General features: G+C 39.0%; 2 protein-coding genes across 2 annotated transcripts in view; one reads left to right on the top strand and one right to left on the bottom strand.

Moving 5' to 3' along the window:
- The window catches only part of Pnpla8 (patatin like phospholipase domain containing 8), a 91,473-nt gene extending 90,777 nt beyond the window's left edge, over positions 1 to 696 (bottom strand). Inside the window, exon 1 of the mRNA XM_060392138.1 lies at positions 551 to 696. The gene's annotated coding sequence lies outside the window, so the exon portion shown is untranslated. The remainder of the gene's footprint in view (positions 1 to 550) is intronic.
- A 170-nt stretch (positions 697 to 866) lies between these two features.
- Positions 867 to 4,896, top strand: Dnajb9 (DnaJ heat shock protein family (Hsp40) member B9). Its single transcript, XM_021627458.2, has 3 exons — positions 867 to 1,023; positions 2,675 to 2,900; positions 3,398 to 4,896. Exons 2-3 carry the CDS (start codon positions 2,684 to 2,686, stop codon positions 3,847 to 3,849), a joined length of 669 nt encoding a protein of 222 aa, XP_021483133.1. The 5' UTR covers positions 867 to 1,023; positions 2,675 to 2,683; the 3' UTR covers positions 3,850 to 4,896.
- The last annotated feature ends 5,661 nt before the right edge of the window (positions 4,897 to 10,557 follow it).

The raw sequence follows: 10,557 nt of genomic DNA on the forward strand, positions 1-10,557 counted from the left end.
TTGGAATCTGACACACTTGCTTTGGGCTTCTGAATAAAACTAAGTATATACTGTTTCTGAAATATTTTGTGCTGTTATTCAGGATAAACATCTATAGTGCCCTCTGCATTAACTGGAGTATAAACGTCCTTAATTAGAACTCGTTATACTTCCAGCCGGGCAATTTTCAAGTTGCTTTTATTTTTTACCTCAGTTTTCGCAGAAGAAACACAGTGTTGCATTTTTACATGTGTGACCAACCTCACAGGAACCTCACCTTTCCACTTAAAGGCTCAGATGTACTTAAAACGGAGCTAATGGCTGAAATGAGGGAAGCTGAGGCAGGCAAAGTGCTGGAACCAACCTCCCCACGCCTCTAGTACCGCGCAAACTGTTTTAAACCAACACCGGCCCGCTCTCGCCCGCAAAGCACGTCAAATACAGTGAGTTCAAGCCTTGGGGGAACTGAGGACAAAGAAACTGACAAATTACTTAGCCAGGCCTGTCTCAGAAGGCCACTCACTGACAATGCCTAAGGGTGTGGCTGAGTCCAGGTCACGTGGCTACTTACGACTAAAAGCTCAGTTTCCTGTCTTTACCGCGCAGTAGCAAGGATTTAAGCCGGGTCAACCGCCCCGTGAGGGGCACAGGTGAGCGCTCTTCTTCACGGGGGACTACATGCCCCAAGCGCGCCGGCGATTGGCTCCCCGGAAGAACAAGGGAATCGTCGATTCACTTCCGCTTCCTCAGCCCGTCTCATCGGCCCCTGAAGGTTGGTGCCGGAAATGACGCACAGGTCAACCGGCAACAACAGTTTTCCACGTGCGCGTAGGGCGCCAAAGTCAGGTGCTCCGGCGGGAGCCAATGGGGAAACGTTTCGTGTAGGTCGTCTCTTGAGGCGGTCGCGCCAGCAAAGACTCCCGCCAGTAGGGAGGAGCGAGCAGGACGGAGCAGGTTGGCTGCCGGAGGCGAGGTCGGAGCGTGAGCGGCCGGGGTGAGGGAGCCGGGCGCCGAGGTGTGGCGAAGCTGCCGCGGGGCGCACAGGTGAGCGCCGGGCCGGGCGGCGGGAAATCGCGTCGGGCATGGTGTGCGGGCTTGGCCTGCGGTCGCCCAGCCGCTTAGGGCGGCGAAGCGAATGCACCCCGAGATGGCTGCGTCACAGCTTGTGCTTGCGGCGGGGTTGGGGTCAGCTCCTCCGAGGCCGGGCCGGCGGAGCGGCGCACGGAGCCGGCGCCCCACTGCGCGGTCGGGGAAGGCGCTCCATTGTTAGAACTGAGTTGGTTTGACGGGGAAGCTAGGCCACTAAACCGACTCCAGGGTCAGCTCGGAGCGGTGGAATCTCGCTTATTCCTTACCGAGGCGCCTTGCCGTCAGTGGTAGACTTGCCCTTTGACTAGCAATCTCCGGCGTCCACCGGACAAACTCCGTTTGCGTTTATTTTTATTTATTTTTTAGTCAGGGTAGTCCTGACTGCCCCGGAGCTCACTAGACCAGACTAGCCTTGAACTCAGATTGATTCCCTTGCCCGGTCTTCCAGAGTGCTGGGAATAAAGGCGTCGGCCCCTACACCCGGCTTCTGGCTTGAGTTCTTTAGACCAGGAGGTGGTACTTTATCATTGGTACCCGTGACTATGACTAATTCTCAGGAAAAAAGTAATCTACCTGTTAATTACGCTCAGAATAGGCCACAGGAGAGTACGGTTGGCAGTTTCCACAAGCATAGTGCCTTTTTCGTCAGCCTTGTTATGTCATCAGAGGTTATTAAGGACTTACGTGGTACAGCATTCAAAAAAGCACACCAGAGAGGTAAACTTCATTTCCAGTCATTGTGTATTAGCAATAATCCTTAAGGAAAACTTGTTTTAAAGAGAAACAGTTTACTTGCTGAGAAATTTGGAAAACCCAATAACCTAACTTATCCAAAATAAGAACTCTTACCTTTCTGTAATAGCCCAGCCTTCACAGAAGTCTTCCCGCCCCTCAGTTTTTTGAGACAGGGTTTCTTTGTGTAACCTGTCCTGGACTCTCCTTGTAGACCAGGCTGGCCTCGAACTCACAGAGATTCTCCAGCCTCTGTCTCCCAGAGTGTTGGAATTACAAGCATGTGCCACCAGGCCCGGCAAGAAGTCTTAAATTTTATTAATTGTAAGCTGTAAGCAAACATTATTTACTGATATTTCTGAAGTATTTGGGAAACTACAGATATAAAAACATTATTTTAACCTCTTTAAGAGCAAATAGATTTAACCAATTTGAGAAAAAAATCTTCCCATCTCCACCTTTGCCTTTCTGCTAATGTTCTAGCCAAACACAGAAGAAAAGAGAATTTTTTTCAATTGAAAAAGAAAATGAATAATTTTCTTCCCTAGTTCATGTTCTGAAGCTAGATGGGTGATGAAGACAACACAATATTTTTAGTATCACAGTTCATTACTAACATAAATAGAAATGTTGCATTACTAAGAAACTGTCAATTTAGCTTTCTTTTCAGCACATAAGCAAAAAAGACTTGCTAATAGACTCATAATATCAGAGATTCTGACAGCACCATAGCACAAGTATATGATACTGCGTGCATAACATTTTGATGCTGCTGTTTCTTTCAGCAAAGATTTGTTAAGTTTGATTTTTTTTTTTTTAGTCTTAAGATTTGTTCCTTGGATATTAAAAAAAATGTTTTTCTTTCTTTTTTAAGATATTAGAAATGGCTACTCCTCAGTCAGTTTTCGTCTTTGCAATCTGCATTTTAATGATAACAGAATTAATCTTGGCCTCAAAAAGCTACTATGATATATTAGGTGTGCCAAAATCTGCCTCAGAACGACAAATCAAAAAGGCCTTTCACAAATTAGCCATGAAGTACCACCCTGACAAAAATAAGAGCCCTGATGCTGAAGCAAAATTCAGAGAGATTGCAGAAGGTAAGGAAATGATTCTTCCTGTGGTCTCATGGGTATTTATAGTAAGGGGAATCTTAAAGATGTTATGGGATGGGAGAGGTTGATGTCAGTTTCTTGTTGTTGTTGTTAGGATACCTGGTTCCTGAGTAAGTAAATGAATTGTAGGGCATTTTATTGGTTTACAGTTCTAAAAATGTTGGCAGTATACCATTTTGCACAAATAATATGAACACACTAGTTTGCCCACATCTGTGGTAGTGGTAGCATTTATTTTAAAAAATTCAGTATATTAATTGAAGAAATAATTACTAGAAAGATCATTTTTTTAGCTGCTGATATATGACAGTTGATAAAGTAAAGTTCCTGTTTTGTTTTTACAACATATATTATAGATTTAGTATTTTTAATATTATTGTGATATGAAATACATAAGTGATACCATGTATTTGAAGTTTGCAAATACATGATTTGGAATATTTTATATTCAGTTGCTATAAGGTTTTTTTAATCTCTTTCAGCATATGAAACGCTCTCAGATGCTAATAAGCGGAAAGAATATGATACAATTGGACACAGTGCTTTTACTGATGGCAAAGGACAAAGAGGCAGTGGAAGTCCTTTTGAACAGTCATTTAACTTCAATTTTGATGACTTATTTAAAGAGTTTAATATTTTTGGTCAGAACCAAAACACTCGGTCTAAGAGGCATTTTGAAAATCACTTCCAGACACGCCAGGATGGTTCCAGTAGACAAAGACATCATTTCCAGGAGTTTTCTTTTGGAGGTGGATTGTTTGATGATGTGTTTGAAGACATGGAAAAAATGTTTTCTTTTAGTGGCTTTGAAACCACCAATCGCCATACCGTTCAGACTGAAAATAGATTCCATGGATCTAGCAAGCACTGTAGGACTGTCACTCAACGAAGAGGAAATATGGTTACTACATACACTGATTGTTCAGGACAATAGCTAGTTCTTTTCTGTTTCCACTAAGCCCACGTAGTTTATTTCTTCCTCACTATGTCTGATGAAAAAATAGTTTCTGTGAACTGTTTTGACAAATGCATGATTTCACTTATGTTAAGCAATTTGTTAGAAGTATTCCATATATTGAATTTTTTTGTTTGTTTTGACAACAGACTGATTACTAATTTTTCTGATTAGGAAAAGTTCTTTTAAAAGAAGATCATTTGCAAGATCTTTTTAAAATTTCCTTTACCAATCATTTGGCTCATTTATTTGGCCAAAAGACAAAACAACAACAACAAAAAAATCCCCAAAACAACTCAGTTTGCCAAATATATACTTAAAAATTAAACTTTAAAAGTTACTATAGATTTAAATTGTGTGAATTTGAATAATATTTGCAGTGAAAACTCTGCCAATTTAGAACCACATGCCCGGTAGCACCTGTGACTTGGGTTACTAAATGTCTATGAAACTAATTGAGTCACTCATTGAGGGAAACTGTTCATAGTTATTTGTCTCTGCAAGCTTTAGAAAGTGATGGTTTGATATTTATCACACAAAGATGCCTCTTCTACAGTAGAATTGGTATAACAGGAACAGTTGTATTGCATGTAGTTAAGTTGAAAAAAGTTTAAAACTTAAAAGTATTGTCAAGAAATTATGTTTAGTACTGGGCTAATGATTTTGTATGGTCAAAATCATAGCTACTTAAAACATGTCTTAACAATTTGTTGACTTTCTAGGTCTTATTATGAATTTTTTTTCCTTCTGTGTGTGTGTAGCTATTCTTTTGCACTTATCTAGAAATTGACTAATACCTCATTCTTTTTGTAAAAGCAGCCAGTAATTTCTGTGCAACCTTACTATGTGCAATATTTTTAAATCTTAAAAATTGTGTGCTTTTTTTGTTAGAGTTATTGCTTTAGTTCTGCACTTTTCCATGTTGTACTCCATATGAGTATTAATCCTATGGATGCATATGAAAACTAGTAATGTTTCATGCAATATTGTGTGTGAATGGGAGAAATAGAAATATTTACAACCTGATCTTCACTGTTGTCATTTTATGTAATTCTGGGGCACAGTATGTATAAAATGAAGCATATATTGATCCATAGGCCAAACTTTTCATGAAGTTTTATGAAGTTTTCATGAAGTCTAACCCGAAATCCCCAAAACGATCTTATTTTATTGCCATTTGGTAGCTTCCATTGTGTTACCATCTCATGTTTCAGTATAATTTTTGTGTTTTTGCTTTTTGAGAGCAAGTGACAGAAATAAGGCCTATCCTAATTAGGCCTGGTTGAGAAAAAGCAGACACTGCATAAAACTGTATTGTCTTTGAGAATTACATGTCTTCCCCCCCCCCCCCCAAAAAAAAAGCATGCTTCCAATTTTCTCCAGTCTCTATACCCATCTCTCCTGTGCTGAGGTTACAGGTACAGGCCACCATTCCTGGCTTTTTATGTGAGTACTGGGTATCTGAATCTGAATTTTGGTCACCATGCTTGCGTTTTACCTGCTCTGCCATTTCCCCAGCCTTGCTTCAAAATTTTTTAAGAAAATGGATTTATTATATTCGTGGATATTATTTCCTAGAAGTTATATCTAGTACTTGGTAATAAGAAAATAGCCATATCTTGAAATTGGGCCAATGATCATACGTGGCCGTTATTAAACAATGTCTCTTTTTCAAATAAGTATCTATAGTGGAAGTTTTGGTTTCTTTAAAAACTCAGTTATGTAAGGAGGTTTTTGTTTTAATCCCAAGTTTGGGGTGTGGAGTTGCTTTTAGTTTGTCTACAGCTGTTAATTGTCTCATGTGACTTGGAGAGGTGCATGATTTGCCAACTGGAGTTAGTGGAATTCTGAGGGTTCTGGGAGAATATAATATAAATACAAGAGCCCAGAGAGAGAAGGGTTTTGAGAGGATGGAAGGGGAAGAAAGAAGGCTGCTTGTTCTTAACACTGTTGCCTTTTGCAGTTTGCCATTTGCTGCTAGACATCCTGATGACTGAGATGGGTATTTTCACAAAGAACCCGATGACACTAACCAGCCAGAACCAAGTCTAAAGAGGTCTATCTCCCCTTTCCCTTCTAACCTACTTTTTCTCCTACCTAGGGGGGCTGGAAGGGAGGTAGAGGCTTTAGGAACCCCAAATAAAGTATAGTTTAAAAATAACACCTACAAATATCAATAAAGGATTAATTATTTTCATATTGTTAGAATGTATCTTTTCCTCCAAGGCCTGATTATCCTTCATCTCCGTTGTGAATTCTGAATATTTTGATCCTCTTTAGAATTTGTAATTTCTTCTTAGGTATAAGTTGTACATGCCTGTAGTCACAACCCTCCAGAAGCTGAGGTAGTAACATCCCAAATTTAAAGCCAGCCTGTGCTATACATCAAGAACTCGTCTTAAACACTAAAATGATTTGTGCATTCCTAAGATAATTTTAGCATTTTGAAATGTTTTTGTTGAGCAGTTAAAAGGACTCAGAAGACTATAAGATTATTATAAGGCGGAATAAAGAGACTGATAACAGTCACTATTCAGTTAGTCTCTAACATTTTTAAAATATATACAGGGTTATGTAGAAGTTTTAAATTACACCTATTTGTGTATAAATGTGTCTATGCCATGGATTGTGTGTAGAGGTCAGAGAACAACTTCCTTTGCTGTGTGAATACTAAAACTACTAGGAATCAAACTTGGGTCATCAGGCTTGACAGCAAACACTCTAATGGAGCTGTCCTTATTTCAGATAAAATTCAACCAAAACTAATTAGATATAATAAAGGAGAGCACGTATTATTAGAAACAACTTACTTAAGATAGAACAATTAGAAATATGCACCAAATATTGGAAACAAAATTGAAATAATTTCCTGTGCCCTACCAGATCACAATGTAATTGATTTTAATTTCATAAACACAAAAGTCATAAGGCCATATAAGTCTGGATACAATAGGATACCTAAATACCCTATCCTCAGGTCTTATAAACTAAAAGAAACAGCTAAAATATGGCACAGATCAGTGGTTCTAAACCTTCCTAATGCTGTGACCTTTTAGTGCAGTTCATGTTGTGACTCCCAACCATAAAATTATTTTGTTACTAATGTAATTTTGCTAGTTATGAATTGTAAGTATCTGATATGCAGGATATTGTACCCTGTGAAAGGCTCAGGTGACCTTTCACACATGGAAACCACTAGTACAGATCAACTGGACGTAACAGATACATTCCATTGAATAGATCAGAAATACTTATTTTTTTCAGCTGCAATGATACTTTCTCCAAATTTATGCCATAGGATATGAGTCTCAGCAAACAAACAAAAAAAAAATGGAGAAAATTTGCTGTGTTGCATCAGATCACAATGTAATTAAAGTAGAAATTTAAAATGTTAACTTTTAGAAGGGAATTAACTGTGTTGGTAACTCCTGTTCAGTAGCTTTTTCTTCAGGTTGTGAGATAAGTGAAATAAGACACTAGAAAGGAATATTATCCCTACTGACAGTTATGCAGTAAATTTAGAGTAGTGAAGATGAGAAATGTCAGCAAGTGTGTAGAATAGCTTTGGCATGCCAAGCATACCTATGGATTACTGCTGGCTTATCCTACTCAACTCACTCAAAACTGGTTTCTGTCCACAAAGGATATCTAAACAACCAAAAGTTACTACTGAGGAAACTGCTACTTTTTCAGCTATCTGCAGCTTAATGTACATGAAAGGAGTAACAGATACCAGCAAGAATTAATAGTCGTAACAGCTAACTCTAAGAATTAGCTTGGAGTTATTTAGGATGATTTTTTTTTTAAATAGCAATTTCAGACTTCTGATAGAATTCTGCATTAGTAAACCAGATTAAATTTTTTTTAAACATTAAAAAATTACAATTACACTTTTCCTCTTTCCAACCATTTCCATCTCTCAGATTCACAGCTTCTATTATTTATATATTTGCATATGTATTTGTATATATATCATATATGATACACATACATGGGCATGCACACATACACTTAATCATATAAAAAAATCTGCTCAATCCATAATGTTACTTGTATGTATATGATTTCAAGATGCTCACTTGGTATTGGATAGTGAATTTGGAGGATCTTTTCTGAGGAAGACTATTTGTCTCTCTCAGCATTCCTTAATTCCCAGTATTTCTTTTTTAAGGGTTGAAGATTTCCCCCTTCCATGTTACTTGTCTCTTGGTGGTGTCCTTGTTCAGATCTTGCTTAGATGCCATGCTTATAAAACTTCATGGGTTTAGCTTTTCTGACATTTCTTGGAAACAAAATCTCAAAGTAAGCTTCCTGTTCTGCCTTGTACAGTGCCTCCCCCCCCTTATTTTTTTTTTTTTTTTTTTTGGCTGTGATTTCTTAACCTTTTGGTGCAGGAGTTGTGTTGTAGCTATATTAGTCAAGGCTGGGTATTACATGATCATTTTTTCTGTGTGTTTTGATCAGATGTGATTTTCTGTAATGGTCTGTTACCTGTTTCAAGGAGACATTTCTTTGATGAGGGGTGAGACCTATACTTATCTGTGGATATAAGGATAAATATTTACAATGTAGTTAGGAATTATGTTGGTTCAGTAAAGTGGCTATAGGTTTTCCAAGATCCATGACCTCGTTATCCGTGATCCACAATCTTACTGGTAGTTGCCTAGGTTTCCAGTACCAGATATAATTTCCCTCTTATTTAAATTAAGTAATTTATTTTTTATATTCATTACAGTTTATTCACTCTGTATCCCAGCTGTAGTCCCCTTCCTTCACCCTTCCAAATCCCATCCTTCCTCCCTCATCTCCTATGCCCCTCTCCAAGTCCACGGATAGGAGAAGTCCTCCTCCTCTTCCATCTGACCCTAGCTTATCAGGTCTCATCAGGACTGGCTGCATTGTCCTCCTCTGTGTCCTGGCAAGGCTGCACCCCCACCTGGGTGAGGCAGTCAAAGAGCTAGCCACTGAGTTCATGTCACAGACAGTCCCTGTTCCCCTTAATAGGGAACCCACTAATTTCCCTCTTGTTGAGAAAAAGATCTTAAGTCCATTTGGAGAGTGGCTCTTCATTACTGCCAAGATTTGTATGCCACTCTTGTATCATTAGGGATGTCATGCTACGGTGGTCATTGTTTTAGTTCATAGGCATCAGAGCTAGGTGAGAGTGTTGGCTACTTGGCAGCTTGCATGGTGCCTTCTGGTACTATGAAAGCTAGTTTTCAGTGAGGATGCTGTCAGATCAGAGCCATTTCAGATCCTCTGGGTTTTGTCATAAAACAATTTTTTTTTTTTGAGACAGCATTTCTCTGTGTAGCCTTCGCTGTCCTAGATTCACATTGTAGACCACACTGGCCTCAAATTTACTGTGATACACCTGCCTCTGCCTCCCTGAGTGCTGCAATTAAAGGCGGTGCACCGCCATGCTTGGCTTATTTGCCAGTTCTTAACCTTGTTAGTAAGGGATTCCTTCTATGTGATGATATCAGACAATGGTGAAGCAGTTCAAATCCACGTGAAGAAATAGCAGACAGGCAAGCACATGTTTTTTGCTATGCGAGTCTACTCTGTTACAAAGTTCATATTTTCCTTTAAGTTTAGTTTGAAATCAAAGATTATTACTCTTAAGATAGGGAAAACTTAATGAAGAAGGCATTTAAAAGAGAAAAGTTCAGTTTGGACATAACTGAATTTCAGATAAGATTGTGAGTAGAGATGTTTTTAGCATTTGGCAGAAAGTTGACCTGGTGATAATACATCATAGAGTTGTAAAAATACAGTAGATTAGGCTTGTAAAATACTACTAATGATCTGCTAAATGCCGACACCTACCCTCCGTCTCCCCACCCCCATTTTTATATATTCTCTCTAGTTTGGGTGTGATTGATTGGAGCAGCTTTAATACAGAAGGGCCTTAATGGAACTGATCCACAACTTTTCCTGGACATAATTTTTTAACTTTTTAGATTGTAATTCTCCTCTGGATTCTCCCATATACCCTTTCCTGCTCTTTTTTTTTTTTTTACTAATTTTTTATTTATTGCAATTTATTCAATTTGTATCCCAGCTGTAGCCCCCATCCTCGTCCCCTCCCACTCCTGCCCTCCCTCCCTCATCTCCTTTCCTGCCCCTCCCCCTGTCCACTGATAGAAGAGGTCATCCTCCCCTTCCATCTGACCCTAGCCTATCAGGTCTCATCAGGATTGTCTTTCATAGTCTTCCTCTGGCCTGGCAAGGCTGCTCCCCCCCTTCAGGGGGAGGTGATCAAAGAGCCAGCTACTGAGTTCATCTCAGAGACAGCCCCTGTTCCTCTCCCCCCCCGTTTCCTACTCTTATTTAAATTAATGATATCTTTTTTCATTAATTGTTATTGCATGCATTACACATATTCATAAACAACTTGTTCAGGACACAAATTTTAACATGGTTATTTTGTGATATTTAGATGATTCCATCAGGGTAGTGCCTCTTGCTCTTGTGAATATCACCAATGTTAATAAGCATTCTGTGGAAAATAGTAATGCTTAAAAATATCCAAATAAGTTTTCAGTATTTAAACCTTATTACATTTACGTCATGTTTCTCTATGAGTACTGTGGTTCAGAGGTTTCTGTCACTCCCAAATTTCTCTCAAGATGATTGCATTTGGAAGTATGAACTTTGATTAGGCCATACATAGGGGAGTCGTCT

Source organism: Meriones unguiculatus, chromosome 1 (genome assembly GCF_030254825.1).
Source record: "Meriones unguiculatus strain TT.TT164.6M chromosome 1, Bangor_MerUng_6.1, whole genome shotgun sequence".
Classification (NCBI taxonomy): Eukaryota; Metazoa; Chordata; class Mammalia; order Rodentia; family Muridae; genus Meriones; species Meriones unguiculatus.